The 23,489-nt window shown below is 44.5% G+C and overlaps 1 protein-coding gene across 1 annotated transcript in view; it reads left to right on the plus strand.

Moving 5' to 3' along the window:
- Positions 1-21,266, plus strand: part of kcnh8 (potassium voltage-gated channel, subfamily H (eag-related), member 8) — a gene marked incomplete at its 3' end in the record, with an annotated part of 87,354 nt that extends 66,088 nt beyond the window's left edge. Inside the window, exons 11-16 of the mRNA XM_084080380.1 lie at positions 8,099-8,313; positions 9,977-10,015; positions 11,732-12,021; positions 12,902-13,002; positions 15,293-15,372; positions 20,556-21,266. Coding sequence (XP_083936506.1) covers positions 8,099-8,313; positions 9,977-10,015; positions 11,732-12,021; positions 12,902-13,002; positions 15,293-15,372; positions 20,556-21,266 — 1,436 coding nt within the window. The remainder of the gene's footprint in view (positions 1-8,098; positions 8,314-9,976; positions 10,016-11,731; positions 12,022-12,901; positions 13,003-15,292; positions 15,373-20,555) is intronic.
- Positions 21,267-23,489: the final 2,223 nt, after the last annotated feature.

The raw sequence follows: 23,489 nt of genomic DNA on the forward strand, positions 1-23,489 counted from the left end.
TTGTACCACTGGGCTACAATGCTAGTTTCATGGCATTGTAACCTGTTGCCAGACTTTGTGAGAGAAATAAGTAACCAGGTCTATGAAAACAAGCCCAAAAGAATCGACTTGGCCACATATGAACAGTGGTGGAAAAAGTACTCAAATGTTTTACTTAAGTAAAAGTATCACTACTCCAATGCAGAAGTACTCTGTTACAAGTAAAAGTTTGGAATTAAAAATGTACTTGAGTAAAAGTACAAAAGTATTGGTATCAGAATACTTAAAGTATCAAAAGTAAAAGTACAAAAATGTTTGAAAATAGCAGATCTACAAGCTACGAGCTTGTAGATCGGCTATTTTCAAATAGCTTATGTATAAAATAGGGCTAAAGTGGTTGATGTATGTTTCATAATATCATCATTTATATCTGAAAAGTAACTAGTAACTAAAGTTATCAAATAATTGTAGTGGAGTAAAAGTACAATATTTGCCTCTGAGATGTAGTGGAGTAAAAGTAAAAGTATTGGAAATTGGAAATACTCAAGTAAAGTACAATTACCTCAACATTTACTTAAGTACAGTACAAGTAAATGTACTTAGTTACAACGTTTACACCACTGCATATGAAAATAGCAGATCTACAATATATATTAGAGAATGGTTTAAATAATAATTGGCCCAAATAAGCAACTACACTTTAGAAACAAGCCCAAATAAAACCGCAACCACCAATAAAAAATTGCTTGTTTGTTTACAAGCAACTATACAGAAAAATAAGCCCAAAGTCGCTTATAATAAGCAGACATGGCAACATTGGGTACGTGCAATCTCTCTCTCCTGAGCGACCATGCATGTGTCCGTAAAGAACGGACGGAATCCCGTACCGCCTGACGCACGTTAAAGACCCATCTAGGGACTTTGAACGGGCCTTTAGATGGTCAAGAGCATTGGTCATGGGAAGGCAGGCGTGATTGGGAGGAGGTTCCGGGGGGTCGTGGACCCAGATACTTTGGCTTAGGGGTCCGAGGCGTTAGCCGTGCAGAGGTAGATTAGGGACCCCGCCTGGAACCTGTAGAATAGGATAGAGGTAGAAAAACAGAGGGAGGGAGGGAGGGTTACAAGAAACTAGCACGCCGCCATTTTTGAAAGCTGGGTTTAAATACCCCGGTAGTTGGCAGGGGAGTGGTTGTCTGCTTGGTTGGAGATAGGTGAGTGGCTGGCACTGGTTGGCATGGGCAGAGAAGTGATTGGTTGTCTTCTCCTTGGTCAACCTCCTGAACCTCAGTTGTACCAACTCAATTTTTTTGTCTAGTGGCTAGTGTCTAGTGGTGGTGCGGGCTACGGGGACGGTCTTGAATGTGAGTGACAGGTGCGTCACAGCGTTTTCCTAGAATCCGCTGGCTGCAAAAAACTGTGGCCGCGCACAACCTGCGTTTAACAGTGGCCAGCCAACTTTTGGTGAGAGCGCGCCCTTAGGGCTCGCTCCCACCGCATTTTTTTTTTGCAAATGCGTGGATTCATGGTCTTGCGGATTTTTTCCAAGAATCCATGCATTTGCATTGACAAAGCATTGGCAGATTCCGCCCCAGAGGTAAAATAAAAGTGCGGTGGGAGCGTGCCCTTAAGCTAGTTTTCGGCTTTTGTAGGCTTGCCGAAAAGGATACGTAGCCTGCGAGTTAGTTCAGGCAGGCAGCATACACTCGAGAGGTTACATGTATGCTCATTAATATGTGGCTGTATACAGCGTCATGCAAGATCCATACGTCATTCACTGACGTGGCAATCAGCTGTCAAATCGGGTGGGTTATTTAAGCTCACCTAAAGTCTGCGTTCCTTCCGCTTGTGTGTTATGGTTGTTATCATGCTGCGTTTGCTCCCACCACCACCCCAGCACCACCAGTGGGCTCTGCTATTGGTCTGTTCCCCATGGGGGGTTGTTATGATATATCTATCTCCCTGTTCTTAATGGTTAATGATGGTTGTCTAAATTGTGGTGAGCAGGGAAAAAAATATCAGAGCAAGAACGCCAAGATAAAATATTACATCCACTCTTGTATTCTCATTCTATATATTTGTTCAATATATATTCGGTCTATAATATTGGTTCTGACTGAACTAACTCTGTTAGTTCTCTGAGGACAAAAATGCTATGCTCTGAGTTCTGAATGTATGGAACCACAGAGCACACATTGAGCAAGCGGTTGTTGTCTTTGAATGATGGCTTGTGCCCCTGAATATTTAGCAGCCTGTGTCCCTGAATATTTAGCAGTCCTGTTTTCTGCTCCATCATACGCCTGGCCTGATGTGAAACTTGAGGTGTAGCAATACACCCTTCACCACCCTTGCCAGATTTTCTCCAGTGGTCACTGAAACCTCATACAGACCAATACAACCAAATCATGGTCAACATTATCTTACGCACAATGCCTCTTGTTCGTTTCCTGGGGAGTGCATTATAAATATAATAGGATTTCGGTTTTGGTCAATTGATTATCCACTTGAACCCCAGGATTCATATTCTGGAGGTAAATTAGCCAAAACTAGCAGATCTACAAGCTCAGCTTGTAGATTTGGTGAAGAGTTTTGGTATAGAGGGGTGGGGGGGGGGGGCAGTATACTATATGCGCTCTTAACTTCTAAATCCACAATGACTGGGGGGAAAAAAAGCAGTATTGATGCGCTCCTAACTTCTAAATCCAGAATACCTGAAGACACAACTCGCAAAGTTCAGAACCCAACTTCTAAATTTAGCACTACACCCCTGATTATGGATAACTGCAAGTGTGGAACTGATTTAATCTTGTAAGCAATCTCTCTAACAATGGAGGGGATCAAGTTACGGAAAACATTTTGAATAGTTCCTGACGTGTAACCATCCTTTTTACTTGCCAACCACCTGGCATGGGTCTTCATGCCAGGTGGTTTATACCTACTGTAAGTAGTACTAGATCAAGATTTCTCTCGCATTAGAGCCCCTGAGAGCTAAACCCTGTCTTGCCAACAACTGCACACCACCAATTATTTTTAAGAGGCATGCCCTTGCTTCCTCTTGCTGTGATGCACCCACGCTAGCCAGCTGACACTGAGCTGATCCTGTCTTCATACAGATTGGTAGTTACTGTATTGCTGCTGGAGTTTTCATATTAACTGAATCGCTCATTGGGCTTTCTCCAGCTCCCAAACTTGCTGAATTAAATGCAAGTTCTGCATTATTTGGAGTGAAATTATTTGCGTGATATGTTCTGCAACAGTAAAAGCACAGCACACTTTCCACACCACATATTCTTTACAGTGCATACTGCAGGCCTTGTTGGCGGGGTCCAAACATGTACAAATATTTGATGTGGAAAATACAGGATATTCCCATTCAAATCAATGAGAAACCTGTCAAAGTCTGGTGGCGGAGTGGTGGGTGGTCGGAACTTAGCGAGCAGTCTATTACATGACTAATGACTCAAAAAAGGAGTAAATCTTTAGTCATTTTGTGTGTCCTTTTGTATGTTTCCTCTAATGCTGTATTACAACAATGACAATGTTGAGGAATGTCAAACTAATTCATTAAACTACACAGTAGAATTCAATTCAAAGATAGAAGGAAAAAACCCAAAGTTTAGAAATATAACATGCACTGCAACTCAAACTTATACGTTTAAAAACAAATCGGACCCTTGTTTTCCGTTCTAAAAACATGCTAGGAGTGGTTGCTGCTATTAACTACAATATGCTAATAGGGTAGCTATACATAGAAAACGGAAAGCTTGCTGAAAGCAGCCTATGAGACAGTGAAAGAATCTGACAGCCTATATTTCACTGGTTCTTAACGTGGAGTCCGGGGACCCCAAGCGGTCCTTGTGGGTTCAGAGGGTCCTCAACTAAATGACTGATAGTTGGCCTACACACTCAGAGTTCAATAAACATTGAGGATTTAACAGTGTAACTTTGGGTCCCAGAGATACAAAAAAAATCATATCAAGTGGGGGTCCTTGAAATGAAAAGGCTGTCACCGACTCTCATGATTTGCACTTCAGGAACCATCTGGCTCACCTGGCTGTCACCTGTCATGAGTATGTGGGCCAGGTCTTCGTATGCACATGCCATGTGTGTGTTTTGTGGGTGTGTTTGCTTCTCTATCACCTGCCTCTGTGTGGAACTAGACATTTGATAGACATTGCACTTGTCCTACTCGACGTCTCTCAACATGAAGTATCGTGCATGTGGAGTTTGTCATCTGTGTTTGTTTGTGTATAGTACAGTATTGTATGTGTGCGTTGTTGGGTGTCTATTGTTCACCCCAGGGTCATTGGGCAAGTGCACATTACAATAAACCTGTGTGTGTGTGTGTGTGTGTGTGTGTGTGTGTGTGTGTGTGTGTGTGTGTGTGTGCGTGCGTGCGTGCGTGCGTGCGTGCGTGCGTGCGTGCGTGCGTGCGTGCGTGCGTGCGTGTGTGTGTGGAGTGGTGGGTGTTTATGGATGTGTGCGGACAGTTGCTGTGGCCTTGTAGGGAACACGAAAGAACCACTCACATGTCAGGTCTGTGTGGTTCCCCTCGCCGTGTGCATACCCCTCACTCTTCCCCCGCCTGAGCACATGGCAGCCATGGTGCGCAAATAGCCTCTCTCTCTCTCTCTCTCTCTCTCTCTCTCTCTCTCTCTCTCTCTCTCTGTGTGTGTGTGTGTGTGTGTGTGTGTGTGTGTGTGTGTGTGTGTGTGTGTGTGTGTGTGTGTGTGTGTGTGTGTGTGTGTGTGTGTGTGTGTGTGTGTGTGTTTGTGTGCGCGCGCGCGCGCGCGTGCGTGCGTGCATGTGAGCTCACCTGCTGACAGTGCAGAAGGTCAGACTGACACTGGTCGTGTCTGAGAAGAGGAGAAAAGTGCTCCTCTGTCTCTCTGAACCATGTCATACCACCGGTCCCCTTGCAGAAGACCTGTGCTACGACAGCCTCCTGCCGAGAGTGAATATGTGTGTGTATGTGTGTGTGTGTGTGTGTGTGTGTGTGTGTGTGTGTGTGTGTGTGTGTGTGTGTGTGTGTGTGTGTGTGTGTTTAGGCTGAAAATTGGGAGGAAAAGGCAGTGAAGAGGGGAGGAGGCGAGGGAGCAAGGCTGTGGAAAAGATGTATGATACTGTACAGTAGGTGCATGCAGGAAAGAAGACAAAGAGAGAAAAAATAGAGGGAGAGGAGAGACCAGGCTCAGGAAGTAAATGAGACTGGTGAGAATATGTTAAGGGATGTTGAAGAAAAAGAGAAAGAGGCACATTGTAAAATCTGGAGGCTTCATTGTGTAAAAATGTACACTTTTTTGCTGTGTACTGTAGCCAGAGAGGAGTTTCGGAAGGACTGGTAGAGAGACGGATATATATATATATATATATATATATATATGACACACACACACACACACACACACACACACACACACACACACACACACACACACACACACACACACACACACACACACACACACACGGATAGAGAGAGAGAGAGAGAGAGAGGTGTAGTGTAGTCACGACTGGCTGTCTATTTGCGTCTGTCTAACTGGGTAACATTCTCAGTTCACTATGATGGTGATGAATATTTCATTGCTGCTTAATCATGAACAGGAGGAAGCCATACTCGCCTCTGTCTTTTGCTTAATTAATACTTGGTCGTACAACTATAGTACATCTACAAGCTCACAAGGCGTCGCATCATAACGCGTTGTGAACTTGTAGACAGCAAACAGCAAACCAATGAAAAACCGAAAAATTTCTTGGTTGTATAAGCCTATACACAGTTGTATAAGAATAAACACAGTAAAATCCTCCATTTTTATTTTAACTCTGCAAGTCAATTTGGTTCCATTTGTATGCTCTCAGAGTTAAAGGGATATTTCACTTTCAAAAAAACTTTTGGTCATCGTCTACTCAGGCTTTTGTGAGCCCCCCAGACCGTTTTTAAGTTGCTTGATTCAGTATTTAGATATTTGATATTCATTTTATCAGACACGCCCCCTTCCTATACAAACCCATTATAACTTCTTGAGTTTGAAGTTATAATGGGTTTGTATAGGAAGGGGGCGTGTCTGATAAAATGATTATCAAATATCCAAATACTTAATCAAGCAACTTAAAAACGGTCTGGGGGGCTCACAAAAGCCTGAGTAGAAGATAAAATGACCCAAAGTTTTTTTGAAAGTGAAATATCCCTTTAATTTGCCACTGAGAATGCAGTGAAGTAATGTTCGACTGGTTTCCTATTCAGTTCTGAGATGTTTTCATGGTGATTGCGGCATGTACAGCAGCTATATTATGAGACGCACCGACCATTTTTTACAGCATGGAACCGACAGGGCCAGTTCATCTCAAAGAAAGTGAACCAATTGCACCTGGCCTGATTTAAAGTAATTAGACTCTGAGCTGGGTGTGACTACACACCTGTTGAGCATCGAGCTAATCAATACTAATAAATGCTAATAAAACACATCTGCATCAGAAGTATTGTAGCCAATGCATGTCAAATGTGTCAAATACGTCCAAACATGATGCTACAGGTCATTAATGGCATCGGCCAGGGGGCGCCTGGGGCATTTGACCAAGTGGCTGTATTTGACGAGTTGGGAATGAGAATGTGAGTAGAGGGGATGGAACAGCATCTCCTGCCTCAGGTCTTTGTACTGTATTGCCTCAGGGTATTGACCTTAGTTCACCAAATATATGAGCCATTGTTTTACAGGGGGTACTTTATTCTGGTTCCGCGCGCACACACACAGACACACACACGCACGCACGCACGCACGCACGCACGCACGCACGCACGCACACACACACACACACACACACACACACACACACACACACACACACACACACACACACACACACACAGAGCCCTTGCTAAGTGCTTCAACCTTGAATATCTGAAAAGCTGTCTTCAAGAAAATATGCACTTGAGGTTGTGTTGGTGCTATACAGATAAAGGGAATGCTAATAACAGTAATGAGACAGACAGACAGACAGACAGACAGACAGACAGACAGACAGACAGACAGTAAGATTAGAGATACAGCAAAGAATAAATTACAATATATATAAATAGATCAGAAGACTAACCTGACCATCTGCAAATTGATTGACAGGGCTAGCATAATATATGTAAATGTAGGCATAAGTATCTTGTACAATAAATCACCAGTAATACGGGCATACAGTACATCTATCATCCATTAATGGATATAATCTTAAAGACAGTGGATATGATGTTAGCTATCAGCCTAAAATCATGTACAGTGTCAGCTAACTACACAGTGGGAAATACAGATTAATATGTACAGACAACCTACAGTGAATACAATTAGTAATATACAAACTATCAACAGTGAAACATTTATAGCAGTTAGCCTAAGCAGGCCTCTAATTATGATATTAGTGTCTCAGTAGTCTGTGAGCAAAAGAGCCAGAGCGAGTGAGTGGGAGTCATTAATTTAAGGCTAGAACATCGTGCAAATACAACACAGAGATGATGAAATAATTACACAACTTGTTGAAAGGTCTCTTAGTGTAGAAAACACTGCTAATGGTGCAGCTATTACAGCAGTTTGAAAGAGGAACACTTTTGAGGACTCTCCAATATCACACTTGTGTCCTTAATGGCATTCTTCCTGTGCAAAAAAAATATTATATAATAGGTATTGCAAACACCATGGAGTGAGCCTGTTGAACAATTTAACACCGGAGCCCTGACATGAATTTTCATTGTTCTGCTCCTTTTTACAGATACAATCAAAACAATCCAGATTGCTTTTGAATGAGCTTCCTTCAAAAGAGTCACAACAGTAGTCACAACTGTTTAGCACGCAAGCATCCTCACATTACAGCCTAAGGGGAGATCAGAGGATGCAATCATAGACACTAATGGTTCCTTTAGAAATCAAACATCTCTGTGACATTCTGGCAGCTCAACCAATTCAAATCACATGCCATCTCCCTTCTGCACCATACGTCCTCAAAACCTGTGCTGCTTCATCCAGAGTAAAAGCTCCACAGTGCAACTCATCCCACATGGTTCTGCAGAAGTGTAAAATATGTATTTACTGTAAGTACATTACTGACTTAACCCCAACTGTGACTGTTTGTGTCCCAGGTAAGGGCGACTTAATCGGGGCTAACATGTCCATTGAAGACCGGGTGTTAAAGACCAACGCGGATGTGAAGGCCCTGACATACTGCGACCTGCAGTGCATCAACCTGAAGGGCCTGTACGAGGTGCTGGACCTGTACCCCGAGTACTCACACCGCTTTGTCCAGGACATCCAGAGTGACCTCACCTACAACCTGAGGGAGGGACATGAGAGCCATGTGAGTCCGCTGAAATAATGTTTCGTGCTGGTTTTTACAAACTGGTTTCAAGTGGGACTGCCGGGTATATTGCCGTCAGTGTTGGATGTTTTATTAGGATACAAGCCAGGGCAGTGCAATAGGAGAGCAATGCAGTTTACAAGCCTGACAGTTCCCGAGACGAATGTCAAGGTAATGGCTTGTGAGAGTGAGTGCAGGGAGTCAGGTGCAAGGAATGGGAAATGGCAATGTAAGGGGAAAGAAAATATTAGGGAGTCATCGAGGGAAACATTAAGAAAGAGGGGAAGGGAGGAGAGAGGGAAAGAGAGAGAGAGACATAATGGAGTACAGAAATAGCAGGAGCTCCTAGCTGGTGTAATTACACTCAGGTGTGTCCCTCTCCCCAAGCCAAACACCGCTGTCCCACTTACTCAAACACACACAAACGCACACGCACACGCACACGCACACGCACACGCACACATCATGGATGCGTCTGACCCATCCTAACAATTAGGAGAAGTGGGCTGCCACCTAGGGGCGCTCAGGGAGCAGTTAGGGGTTCAGGCTTACCCAAGGACACAATCGAAGCAGGTGCCCTTGAGCAGGACCATTGAACTGCTCCCTGGGTGCCCGTATATGTGTCTCTTTCCTAACCTCTTTGGAACGAGTATAGAATGTAGTAAGGATATTAAGATATTACTGTTGTCTCTGTTACACTTACCCAGGTCATGGCAATGCAACATATGGGAGACCACACAGGGTATGAAACAAAAGTATTAACTATAAGAAAATAATTAGAACATAATAGGTTTCAGTGTAATTGTATAACAAATAAACAGCTGCTGGAGAACAAGGGAGCACCAGCCACCTCCTTACAGTACAGTCAAACATATGCGTCAGAAGCAGAGTAGCCAATGCATTCCAAGACGCCAAACGTGTCAATTACCTGTGTTATTTTCGGATTGCGGCCAGTGCTAGTTTTCTGGTGTGTTGTTCACTTACATTTGAGTGGCTCACTGACAGAAAACTAGCTAAATGCCTGCCAAGTGGGGTTACTGACACACTTCTTTCCTGTTGGTTGACGCACGGTCAAAGTTCACCAATGTTGTACTCCATCCTTCAGACAGTCTCAAGCGGACTTGAGCCACGGGAGGCACCGCCGAGCGAGCTTAGGCGAGCGAGTCGCCGTGCCGAACGTTGCGCCGTCCGAGTTATGTTCCGATAGGGACAGAATCGTAACTCATATTCCCCAAAAGTCAACATGTGCCTTATTTGCCCCCCCCCCCAAGTCACAGTTTGACTTTGGTCACAAATTTGTCCCAAGAAGTCACAATATGCCTTTTGGGGGTGAGACAGCATTGGCTGCGCCCCTTTGCTCCCATAGAATGGGAAGTGAGATGCTGAAGCGTACTGTATGTTTGACTGTGCCGTTATTTTTCATGTGCCCAGACCTGAAGCCCTCAGCTCAACCACACACTGTGATTGAGAGAGACAGGTACCAAGGGTCGAACACAAGAAACCAAAGAGGGGTGTGACATATACACTATACAGTAGTGTAATAAGGTTTTGCTATTTTCATGTGAAATACTACCTCTGTCAAATTAAACAGAGGGAAGGAAAGCCAAGCCTTGGTTGCTGTTTTCAACGGCTGAGTAATGTTTCTATTCTCGCTCTCCTCCAGGTCAAGTCCAGAGTGTCTGCAACTTCAATTGATGCTCAGGTACAGGAATAAAGCATCCCCCCGTGCACACACAAACAAACCACACACAAACAAACCACACACAACCCGCCCCCTGACACACACATAAACAACCCACACACACACACAAGGACACGGACACACACACACACACACACACACACACACACACACACACACACACACACACACACACACACACACACACACACACACACACACACACACACACACACACACACACACACACACACACACACACACACACATACAGTACAGTACATATAATTATGGCACAATCGCCCTACAATACATTATTCCCTAGGATGGCATCAAAAGAATAAATCTGTAAGATAACTTTATACATTTTTTACATCTCTGCCAACTTTGCCTGCTCGCTGATGGCTAATCCACAGCTTTTTGATTAGCCTTTAGTTTACATCAGTTCCTCTGGTCTGCAGCAACAATGACCGCCCTGACCTCCCATCACCTGACATGATCACTCAAATACACTTTCGCACTTCAATCGTCAATTAATTATAAAGAGATTAAGTAGTTATTAATACGTCTGCTGAAGAGATCTCAGGTGTTGAAGAGGTGTTTTTGGAGGGCGATGGGGTTCAGAGTGGTGGAACAGGACTGTGAAAATACTTTTGGGGAATGAATTACTGTAGCTGGGGGCGATCGTTAAATCAAGGCTGCGCTGGACACAGGGGTCGGATGAAAAGCTTTTGGTTTCTCTCGTGCCATTCATCCACTCTCCAGAACCTATTTATGCAAGCGTAATCATCTGTAGTCAGGTATTTCACAGCAACAAAAAAAAAGAAAAGGAAAATCAATTTAGTAGCTGGCACCATTAACCTCACGACGGTGTAATTTCCTCTGAGAATTGTAGAACTGGTGCCATTGATTGATGAGGCCGTGGTGGACCTCATCTCTAAATATTACCTGATCATCATGTCATCTTGCAGGTGATCAGTTGCCTGGGTCTTTACTGACCCCCTGACCTCAGTAAAAATGGAGGTTCAGGGTCTCTGGTGTTCATTAAAGACAGTGTCAAAGTTCACCCATTTTACTTTCACTGTCATCATTCCACAGTTCACCACACCTCACCTCACACAAGCCCTGAGGTTTCACCCTCAGGGCTTAAAAGACATTAGCACATTTTTATATTCAATAGACTTCAGTTCCTCTCAGGGATGTGATAGTCACTTCATTTTTGTTTGTTTGTTTTGGGTTTATTCATGTCTTTTCTTTACTTCTCACACGTGAATTCAACTTGAGTACAGCTGCCACTGCTGTAGTAGTTCTGCTCTTATAATAACAAATAGAATAAAATAAAACATGATGGTTAGGCAAATTGCACTTCCAAATTGGCTGCTTTGACTGACTGGCGTACACAATTTATTAAAGATTTTAATGGAGATTTTAGCCAACCACAGCTGTATTTTTGACCACTTTCAGAATTTTTGGACATTTCAGATTGCGAAAATAGCTAATATACAAGCTCACAATGCATCGCATCTCATGATGCATTGTGAGCTTGTAGATCGTCTATTTTCGCCACATGACACCGTCATATGACGAAGTATAAAATGTGGCTTAAGTGGTTAAAACGTGGCCAAATAAACATTGGTTTTCTAATCATATATAATTGATATATACTGTATACCGTATGTATGTATAGCATGTACTGTAAAATAACATTTTATGCATTCTTCATTTCTTCATCTCCAGCCAGGGGTGAGGGGGAACGGACGCATTATCCAGGGCTATCCATCAATCATAGAGAAGAAGAAACAAGACGACGAAGAGGAAGATGAAGAGGACATGGAGGACGAGGCGGCGTCCTTGTCCCCGTCATCGGAGCGGAGCCGGGCGGTGTACCCCAGGGATGGGAGGTCCCCGCCAGGCCGACCCGCCCGCAATGGCCGAACGGCAGAGCAGAACTGTGGCAGTTCCCGGAAAAAGATGCAGATCCAGCACACTGGCCTCGCCACCCTGGACCCAGCCAACCTCAGCCCCAGGTGGGTTAGTCAGACCAGTGGTTCCCAAACCTTTTCCTTGGAGCCCCCCCTTTTTACATCTAACAAAAACTGAGACCACCTACATATGCATGCACACATCCGTACGCAGTGGTGGAAAAAGTACTCACATTTTTTTACTTAAGTAAAGGTATCAGTACTGCTACATAGAAATACTCTGTTACAAGTAAAAGTCCTGCATTCAAAATGTACTTGAGTAAAAGTACAAAAGTATTGGTATCAAAATGTAGTTAAAGTACCAAAAGTAGAAAGTACCCGGTACTCATTATGCAGAATGTCCCATTTCACAAGTTTTCAAATGTACAGTATACTATAAAAGGTATAAAATCTTTTGAAAATAGCAGATCTACAAGCTCACAATGTTGTGAGCTTGTAGATCGTCTATTTTCAAATGGCTGAAATGTACAGTGTATAGGGCTGAAGTGGTTAATATTTTTTTTTACATAATAATCAAAATCTACAAAGTAACTAGTAATGTTTTCAAATAATGGTAGTGGAGTAAAAGTGCAATATTTGCCTTTGAGATGTAGTGGAGTGGAAGTAAAAGTACTGAAAATTGTAAAGAGTAAAGAGTAAAGTAAAGTAAAAATACCTCAACATGTTACTTAAGTACAGTACTTGAGTAAATGTACTTAGTTACTTTACACCATTGCCCGCACGCACTTCTGTTTTTTAGCCATGTTGACCACTGAAGTCAGCCCTATACTGTACTTATACCTGCCTACCTATACAGTACCTACCTACCTACCTACTACAGTACCTATCCATCTCTCTCTCTCTCTCTCTCTCTCTCTCTCTCTCTCTCTCTCTCTCTCTCTCTCTCTCTCTCTCTCTCTCTCTCTCTCTCTCTCTCCATGTGCAGGATAGTGGACGGCACAGAGGACAGTGAAGGGACCTTCTCCTTCTCTCCCAGCCGTGGGTGTCCTGTCAGTGGGTCAGCCGACGTTCCAGCCATCGCTACAGGTCTCTACACATTGTACAAAACAGAACACCTTGTACTGGCACAATGTAAGCTCCAGAATACTGTATAACAAGACAAGGATCAGAAGCAATACTGAACATATTATACATTATCAATTTATTCAATTTAATACATTCATAATCTTAAAAATTAAATAAATAAGTAAAGCATAGCACAAAAAGACAATCCGGGGATCCTTGCCTTTGTTATGCAGATCTTACAGTCATTATCGCTCTCAAATCTGAATTATTCACTTAAATTTGGCCTCCTGGGTAGTCAGTTTGATTAATAGGGTGAATATTTTATTTGCATCCACAACACAAGCATAATTTATAATGTGTATTCTATGCATGCACACGCATGCATGCACATAGAGACGCATTATTCACACGCTCTACTCACTGTGGCTGTGTCCCAAATGGAGGGTAGTTCCCCGCTGCTTCGCTGCATGATGCCACCGTCCTTTCCAAGACAGCGTTTTTGTGTGGCGGTACCTGGAAATGAACGTGACCGAGACAGGCTTCCAAGGCAGGAAGTTCGTCATGAACTTGGAATGTTTTCATGGCTCGCGCACAAGCACAGCTGTTTTGTATACATCCTCAAGTCACCCTCTTAGCGGCTAAAATTTGCCACAGTTAGCTAAATCCTTTTTAACAGTTAGACCTTTTTGATTGATTGATTGATTGTTTGCTAAAACAAGGCACAGTGGCACAGATTTATACAAAATAATGCTAAATGCAGTTAAAGACAAACCCGACCCGCACATCACTGCAGGACAGAGTTCGCAGCCACCTGTAGGTGCTCTTTTAGAGCTGTTTTGAAGGCGGGTAAGGAGTCACACTTTTGCATGCCTGTTGGTAGAGCTTCCACATTCTAGCAGTAGAACGAATTTGACCCCATTTTTCTACTGGGTTCAGTGAGATCTGTGGGGCTCCTTCTGGTGCTGTGCCTGTGTGTCTCTTTTACGCTATTGAAGTAGTCTAACAGGTACATGGGTACCAGGCCCAATGCAAGTTGCTTTACTCTTTCTTCTACCCTGAGCCATCCCACCCTAGCATAATGACCAGGGGTTAGGTGAGTTCTGGGTGTAAGGCCTAGAGGTAACCTGAGTTACCAGTTTGTTTTGAGAGGTCTGCAGTTTTGTTTTAATGCCTTTTAGGCGCTAACATACCACGAGGTGCATGCATAATCAAAATGACATTGGATGAGTGCTCCTACTTGTGTGATCAGTGTGTTCCTGCTGACCACCGAGTAGATCCTGATTCCTGAATAGACAAATTGTTCTTTGGTTGCTATCTAACATGCCATCTCCTCCGACCATCTCCTCCGCGTCATTTCCGGTGATGAGCTTTGACTCTTTACTTTTTACAGCGACTAGTTACAATTTGCAGCCACCTGTTGCTCTTTTAGAGCAGTTTTGAAGGAGTGTAAGGAGTCACACTTTTGTATTCCTGTTGGTAGAGCATTTGACATTCTGGTGGCATAGCAGTAGAACGAATTTGACCCCATTTTTGTGCCGAAACTGGGTTCAGTGAGATCAGTGGGGCTCCTTCTTGTGCTGTGCCTGTGTGTGTCTTTTACGCTATTGAAGTAGTCTAACAGGTACATGGGAACCTGGCCCAATGCAAGTTGCTTTACTCTTTCTTCTACCCTGAGCCATCCCACCCTAGCATAATGACCAGGGGTTAGGTGAGTTCTGGGTGTAAGGCCTAGAGGTAACCTGAGTTACCAGTTTGTTTTGAGAGGTCTGCAGTTTTGTTTTTAATGCCTTTTAGGCACTAACATACCACGAGGTGCATGCATAATCGAAATGACATTGGATGAGTGCTCCTGCTTGTGTCCTCAGTGTGTTCCTGCTGACCACCGAGGAGATCCTGAATAGAAAACTTTTTTCTTTGGTTGCTATCTAACATGCCATCTCCTCGGACCACACTGCAATCAACATTTTTTAAGTTAAGCCAAAAATAAAAAAGATAATTTAAAAAATCATGAAAGAAATTGGTAATCAAATACACTCCAGTAATGTGAGTAATATAGCTTCCAGCGTAAAATTGCTCTGATGGTGCCTTCAAAATGAGCCAAATGAAGGCAGCATTTTATGCAAATGTTTGAATGGGAAAGACCTTAATTCTGTCCTGCCTTCAAATATCCATTTGGGACACAACCTACAGTGTATATATAGGGTATGTAACTAATTATTGTGTACAATGTATAAATGCTTAATGCAAGAGCAACTTTGTGTGCAACCTGTGCACACGGTAATTTGTAACATTTTAACAATTTGTCTGGTAGATACGCTGCAGATCAGCACAGCAGAGTTGGCAGCTAAAGCCGAGGAGACCCGGGGACAACTACGACACCTCGATCAAGAGGTAGGCCGGTGTGTATGTACGTGGGTATCGCTGAATCGTGGATCGTGTGTGTGTGTGTGTGTGTGTGTGCGTGCGTGCGTGCGTGCGTGCGTGTGTATGTATACGATACACGTGTGTGTGTTATTGGGTTGGCTAAAAGTGGTACTGTAACACTACACAGGTGAGCTGCAGTCAGCTACCCAGCCATATGGCCATCTCATGTGGTGAATGGATGAATGAACGGATGAATGAACGGATGGCTGTAGACACGAAGGGAGTGAAGCCAGGGACAGAGTGATACGGCAGACACAAAGGAAGAGGAGGGGAAGGATGGAGGGGAGGGAATTAAGGAAGGAAGGAATTAAGGGAGGAAGGAAGGAAGGAATTAAGGGAGGAAAGAAGGAAGAAAGGAAGGAAGGCAGGAAGGAAGGAAGGAAGGAAGGAAGGAAGGGAGGAAGGAAGGAAGGATATAAGGATGTCAAGGAGTAAAAGGAATCAATGAACTAAGTAAAGGAGGAAAGAAGGAAGTCAAGGGGAAGAAAGGGAGAAACATGTGAAAAGACAACAGAGAAATAAGAAGTAAGCGCACGTACCAGGAATACAAACACTAAAAAATAGAAAGGTACAGAACCGGAATAACAAAATCAGCTGCAAAGTGGTTTAACAGACGATACAAATACTAAGTTTACATGCAGAGCACACACACTCATGCATGCTGATACGCACACACGCACATGTGCGCACAGCCGCACACACTCACTTGTGCGGGGGTCCCATGGTTTTGATTGGCAGGTGGTTAAATTGACATTAGACGTTTGGCAGGTGAGGAGCGGAGCTTGTGTGTGCCCCCCGCCGTGTCTCACTCTGTCACCTGGGCTGAGCTGATACACTGAGGCTGAGAGCGAGATGGGGACAAAGAGAGCTTTGTCCCCATCTCCCTTTGTCACCCTGTAAGAAAGAGAGAGAGATGGAGGGAAATGGAAGGAGGGAACTGATTATTTTAAGAGTATAAGAAAACAACGAGAAAAGAGGAAAACATATCTTACTCTCTCTGGGTTTCTCTCCCTCTCTCTCTCTCTCTCTCTCTCTCTCTCTCTCTCTCTCTCTCTCTCTCTCTCTCTCTCTCTCTCTCTCTCTCTCTCTCTCTCTCTCTGGGTTAGCTTTGTCTGACAGGATGACTCACAGTGTGGTTCTGCAGGTTAGTAATCCTCACCTGGATCAGTCCACACTGGTCACAATGGGGAACGGAGATGGTGGGCGAAATGGTATAACCCCTAATTTGGTTCTCCTCTATGTAGCGGGAGCGGCTACCTTGAAAGTGGAAAACAAGCTGAAATAGCTCCAGAGGATGTGAGGTTAGGAATATTTTGGCCATGAGATTTGCATGGGCCTATCACCATTGTGTCCCCAAATGACATCTCAGGGAAATGTCAGCAGTGAGGGATGACACTAGAAGAGAGGTCAAACGTTAGCTCATACAAAGTAGGATTATAGGATAAGGCCGGCATCTTTTTTTTTTTCTTATTGTCAACATAGCCTACAAAAAGTCAAAAACTGTAAAATGCATTTCTCCTACTTACAAGTACAGGAGTGTCAAAACAAGATATAGCACATATAGAATACATACAAGTCTATTAATGAATGTTCTTAAAACAAGAAGGCAGTTAGTTAGTCTGCATTTAGATCCCATAGCCCAAGGGGACAGAACGGCCGGCTGAGACTTTGATTGTTTGAGACACAACCAGTCTGTTTTACTTGGAAATATCACAATAAAGCCGTTTCTTTGGGACTTATTTTGGCAAGTTGGAACTTAAGTAGGAGAAATGCATTTAAAATGTTCTGTTGAGACAATGTTGACAATATGATATTTTAAATCATAATAATGATGCCAACCTTATGCGGTTCTCTATTTTATTGTTAACTGTTTTACCCCAAATAAATATATTTGCAGTTGAGTAGAATCCCCACTATTGATACCAATGCCATTCTGTGAGAAAACGTCACTGTCCAAGGTGCTGAAGCCTCTCCTGAGGATCTTGGATGCCGTGGCATTCTATACATCTGAAGGAAGACTTACTGCTCCCATAGTTTTCTGCAGGATATTGTGCAGACTGTTTTCCATTAGATGCAGTAACTTATATTGTCCTGCACCAGCGCCAAAGTTTTCTTGTGAACTATAGTACACAGACACAGTTAAGACAAACGCTATACTGCACAGCCACATGCAGAGATTGCCAAGAATAATAGTTCCTGGAAGAACGATTAACTTGTTTTGAGGGACAGGTGACAGTGGGGGCAGGCGTCATTTTGCCTTAAGTGTTTTTGTCAGCTGAAACTTTTTGAACAAAATCCTAGATCAGGCGGTGTCTTGGGTATTGCTCTGGTGTCAGCCTCAAAAGTACGTTGTAAGTTTTTATGCAGTGAAAAAGATTCATCCAAACCACACATACAGTAAATGGTGCATTCAGTATGGCTCTTCTTGCTAAATTTGCAGTATTAGTAGTATGTTAATGAACACAAAACTACGACATTGCAGTAATCGTCATTGACCTTTAAACTTTGGCTCTGACACCCTCCTTCTCAGTGGGATATGGATTAGGGATTAGTGTATGGCTGAACAGGGGCCAACGCAGTGACCTCTCTGCTTCCTGAATGTCATAATCAACGCCTTCACAGGAGCGCTGGAACAATGACAGTTCCCTGCACAGCTTGGGAGTGCTGTACTCAACACAATCGGCACGATGCATAGACATCCTTACTAAAATACTTAAAAAACAATCAACCCACTTTTAAGTAGGTAATTTTCGTGTGTGTACGAATTGTTGGGTAATTTGTGGATTGGTTTCAATGATGAAAAATGATCTGCAGTTTGCAGTTAATTTTGCTGTAGTGGAAGAGAGAGGCTTTTGTTTAGAATTTCTTTAGTTCTTTAAGCATTTCTTTTAAACCTTTATTAGGTAAATAGTAATTTGTATTGTATCTGCAAATATTAATGTTGTTGGGACACCATCTAACAACATTAATATTTGCACTGTGGCAGTGCTGGTAGACAAGGTAACTGACACCTTAAAGCAGTCTTAACAAGGTGATTGAGGGTGAGTGAACTATAGGAAACATGGGCTGTAGTCCATTGTAGTCCAGGGAAGCTAATTTAAGGAAAGGACATGCGCCATGACGCTCACGGGTGGCAAATTCACACCAGAAGTTTGGTGAAATAACATTGGAGTCTATGAGAGCCGGCTGGACAGCTTGGTTTCAGGAATATAAAAATGACATATCACAGGTTGTTTTCCAATAATCCGTTTTTTTTTATGTGCACAGTACATCATTTTATTGAGGCATCTAAACAGCGGCAGGTATCGTTTCTGCCTCGCTGGTATCGCGAGATTTGGTTGCCGTTGCCAGACAGGAAATGATTTACAGTCTCGCGATACTTTGGCACGTGCTCTTTAGATACCTCTATAAAATTATACAGTGTACACATCGAAAAGCAACACAGCCTGTGACATGTCTTCTTTTATTAAGTATAGTATTTTATTAAGGTCTCAATCATTGACTCCAATGTATTGCATCGAACTGCCGGCTGCAGTGCGATGGAACTGCCGGCTGCAGTGCGATGAATCTGCCGACTGAAATTGCTGGTTAAAGAAAATTACTTCGGTGGCCTTTCCTTAATTTATCTTCCTGACATTCTGTACGATGATGTCACAGTCACCGAAAATATGTTAAAAATATCATAACACAGAAAAAACACACTCCAGCATCATGTTTATGTCTTCAACTTCATTAAAATAGGATTTGGGAACGGCAAAGTTGCCCTTTAAGCCTCCTTACATCAACAGATCTAACTCTTTGCCATGGGTAAAGAAGTACTGCAATTTCTCATCCAGTGGGTCAGGACACAAAAGTGTGTCACAAGATGCTCTGGCAGGATCATGTGCTAAAACAACCTAAGCATTATGTTATTTGATATATTGGGTCCTGGTCATGGTCAACATAAAAATTCAGATCCCAGTACAAATAAGGTCAGAGCTGTTCTGAGTATCGGATTGCAGCCTTTTGAGCTTACCTGTTGTTGTCATAACTGGTGCTGATGTCTCCACAGTCGCTTTGGCTTTGATCCTAACTGACAATTCATTGCTGAGGTGGGAGCGCTGGAATTGTGTTGACGGCGTGTCAGATTGGACTGCCCTGCCACTCTCAGCTTTTCTATTTTTATCACAGCCTGAGTTTAGTTCCACATTTTTATATCAGCCGCTGCAGAGAGAAATGGAGACAGAACGGGACGAGATATAGTATATCCTACACTATTTCCCAAAACGATATGTGTGTACCATTTTGCATGCGTATGTACTGTACATGCCTGTGTGACGTACAGTGTGTGTGTGTGTGTGTGTGTGTGTGTGTGTGTGTGTGTGTGTGTGTGTGTGTGTGTGCGTGTGCGTGTGTGCGTGTGCGTGTGTGTGTGTAAATGTGTATACACAGTCAGGTGTCTGGTTGTGGTCTGTCGTTGACTGTGACACAGCTTAAAGGCTTATGCACGCAGTGTGATCACCTCTCTACATCTTTTGTTTTTCCATTATTCAAACAGAGACTCTTACACTTAGCTCCTGTGAGGGCACTGCGTCGCCCGCAGCGGGCTGATGCACGTCCAGTCGCACTGATGCATGTGATGATGGCCATGACGAGCGGTTGTGTCTGTTATGCTGTGACAGGCAGAAGCAGATGGCCCCTTGGCAGGGATCCGCGGCTCTTCCCTCAGTGGACATGCCACTCACAGAGCACAACTAATCACCCCCCACTCATTAGTCTAATGACCAATTACTGCAGCAGGATGGCACATGGTGAACTGGCACCCTGGAAACAGCCGCGTTTTTAACCCAAAATGGCTGACCCGATTACACGCCATTGTTAATGCATGAACATCCTGGGGCCCATTATTTTTGGTTCGGCTCTCGCCCACACGTATCACACGAATGCCTTTGTCGATGTGATAACTTGTCATACTGCAAATGTGTGGAAAAGAGCACAATGATGATTCGAAAACTCTGGTAGAAGCACAAAACTTCATCTCTATCTCGAGAAGTAACCTCAGTGAGGCAAAGGATTACCCAGAATTCCTGTTTCATCTGCATATGTAATTTCCATGGAGTTTGACATTGGGCATTGTGGGTCCTCATGGTGTTTGTGTTGGTGTTTTGCAGGTGACCACTCTGGGCAAGGAGGTAGCAGATCTGGGTCGCGTCATGCGGAGCATGGCCCACCTTATGGAAACCATGATGGCCTCGCCGCCGCGCCCTGCGATGCCCTGCCCCACACACTGCTCCGCGGCACAGCCTGCATACCTGCTCCAGACCACACCTCCCCAGTCCTGCCCCTCCTCCCTCTCCTCTCCAACCCCCCACCTCTGGACAGACGCGGCCTTCTCGTGCCCCTCGTCATGTATACCCCGCCCCCCTTCTGACACATTGACCCAGCAGCACGCTGGGGTACGCCACGCGGACCCCGCCTCTGTCACGCACAGGCCGCAGGAGTTCCAGCTGGGGTACCCTCCCTGCCACGGCGCGGACCCCAGCCTTGGCTCGGCCCCGGCGCTGGCCTCACACCCTCAAGCCTCCCGCCCACACGTTGACCACCTGCTCCACCCAGCCATGTCCTCCTCCTCTTCGGTCATGATGGACTCCTCCACAGAGTTTCTACTGCCCTCCCCGCCCCTTGCCTCCTCTAGGATGTCCCACAGCAGAGCGTGCTCGAACGCCCACTCCTCCAGGTCCAGAGCTCACAGTCTGGAGGAACCCTCACTTCCTCCAATGGACGGGAGAGAAGGAGGAGTCCCTACCCCTCATCAGAGCTCAGGAAGTCTGCCTCGATCCAGACCAGGGGATTCCTACAACCTTGATACTGACGGTTTGTAGCAGACTTCCTAGCTGAACTTGCCCAGACCCCACAGAACCTGTGGGGGGGGACACACAATGAAAGACCAAACTGACAATGATCTTTCGACAATGCTCTCTGTCAGGGCACACAGCTCAGATATATAATGTCATTTTACTTTTGTTTCAAAGGCACGCGTTTTTAAAGAAATAATTATAATCCAATTGCATGAAAACGAGTACAGAGAGGTTTTTCTCATTTTTTATTTATTTTACCTCTTGTTTGTTTTTTTAAGGTACGGTAGCTTTACACTGTAGAGATGTAGCAACGTTAGTCGTGGAGTGTCTCGCACGAGGAGACGCGGGTGGGAGCTTTCGTAAAAGAGACGTAGAAGGTCGCCGTGACTTTGTCTGTCTTACAACACACAAAAAAACACGCACACATGCACACTCTGGCCCCCAGCTCTGTCAACCCCCACCTTTACCCCCCCCCCCCCCCCCAACCCCCAGCCCACCCCATCTAAAGGCCCCCAACAGCAGGACTGTGCCGTTATTGAGGACAAGAGGCGGGGTTGGGTGGATGAGGATGCATAGGAGAGTTCCTTTCTTTGTTTCTTTTTTTCCCTTTCCTGCTCGTTTGCGCTCGGCACCCGGCGGCGGTTTCAGGTTGGCTGGGCTGATCGGAAGGAATCAAAAAAGCGGCACCGAGTGACGACGGGGCAAGAAGGAGGAGGAGCCCGGGCGAAGCCGGAGGCAGGATAAAAAGTATCTTCCGGATCGTCCCCCCGCCCTCACCCGTTTGTCACCCATGCCTCTGCCTCTATAAAACACCCGCCCCCCCCTACCATCGTCACAGTGGTTGGTCTCCGCTGGTTGGATGGATTTGAGCCGGGGACCCGGAGCAGGTTGGCTTATATAGGAGGAGGAGGAGGAGGAAGCAGGATGCAGGACACTGGAATTGTGCACTTTAGCACTGGTCCTCCGGGGGGCTGGGGGATGAAGGGCGGAAGGGGGTCGGTGGGAAGGCATGTTGTGCCCGGGGCGACACAACCCCTGCTGTTGTCTATCATGCTGAGCACAGGGAGTCTCTCTCTCTCTCTCTCTCTCTCTCTCTCTCTCTCTCTCTCTCTCTCACACACTCTCTCTCTCTGTCGCTCCCCACCCTCTCTCTTCTCTGCTCTCTCTCCACTCGCTGCCACTCTCCCTCTCGCCTTCTCCATCTCTCCCCCTCTCCCCCTCTCCCTCTCTCTCTCTCTCTCTTTGCATGCCTTTCGAAGCCTTTTGAGTAGTGCCTGTAGACATACATTAACACGCTGCATGTCACCCTACACGAAACCAGCTTGCCATTTATCTACCCAACGTATTTAAAGGAAACGTGATTCGTTCTTCTAATAAGTTAACCCTGGCATTTACCGTGTATTTATTGGGTCCGGGGTGAGACTGGGTCATTAGTTCAAATGTAGTCAGGGGCACTACCGTTGCCCTGAGGCAAACATTGGTCCAGGATCCATGATTTAGGTTAAGGCCACTAGCCCATGGGCAACCAACTCTGAGATCCACATCCTCACACGGTCAGAGTAAAGGCAATATTTCCACCGTTTCAAAGCACAAAAGTAAACTAGAGACATTTTTATATTTCTATGAATGTATCAATACTAAAGATGTATTTTTTTACCTCAAAGGACGCAGGGGTACGGGATGGTAAAACAACGCTACTGAATGCGTCATTGTTAGCCGGAAGCAGCCAATGCAATCTAACAAAGGACCAGGCCATATCCTTGTCCCAGCATATCTACAGACTCCTGACTCTCTCTTGAACACATGGAGGTTTGCCTCTCTTGACTTCTCTGCAAAATGGAATGTACTGTAATAATCAAAAATCTTTATTTCCCCTTCATCGTTTTGATATTTATTAAATACAAACCTGTTATGCTAATAAACGACAAATAAGATATATGTTATGTCCATGTCAACTTGCTTGTGTCACTGTGTTGAACGGTCGGTACTGTACTTCACGGGTAACAAGCACACATACTGTATAGTATATGAAAATGCTACACTTCATTCAGGATACCCGCCAAATACGATGCAATAATATATTGCATTGGATTTGGCGGTGTGGCTCTGCTCCTGTGATACTCAGGAGCAAATCTGCGTAAGCATAACACAGACTCTGAGCTCACAAACCCCCGTGAGGCAGAGCCTAAAGATACACAGTTATTACATGGACATGATAATAGACATACAGTATGAAGCCCTCTTGGG

The sequence above is a fragment of the Gymnoscopelus microlampas genome (assembly GCF_963454915.1).
Source record: "Gymnoscopelus microlampas genome assembly, chromosome: 15".
NCBI classification, from domain to species: domain Eukaryota; kingdom Metazoa; phylum Chordata; class Actinopteri; order Myctophiformes; family Myctophidae; genus Gymnoscopelus; species Gymnoscopelus microlampas.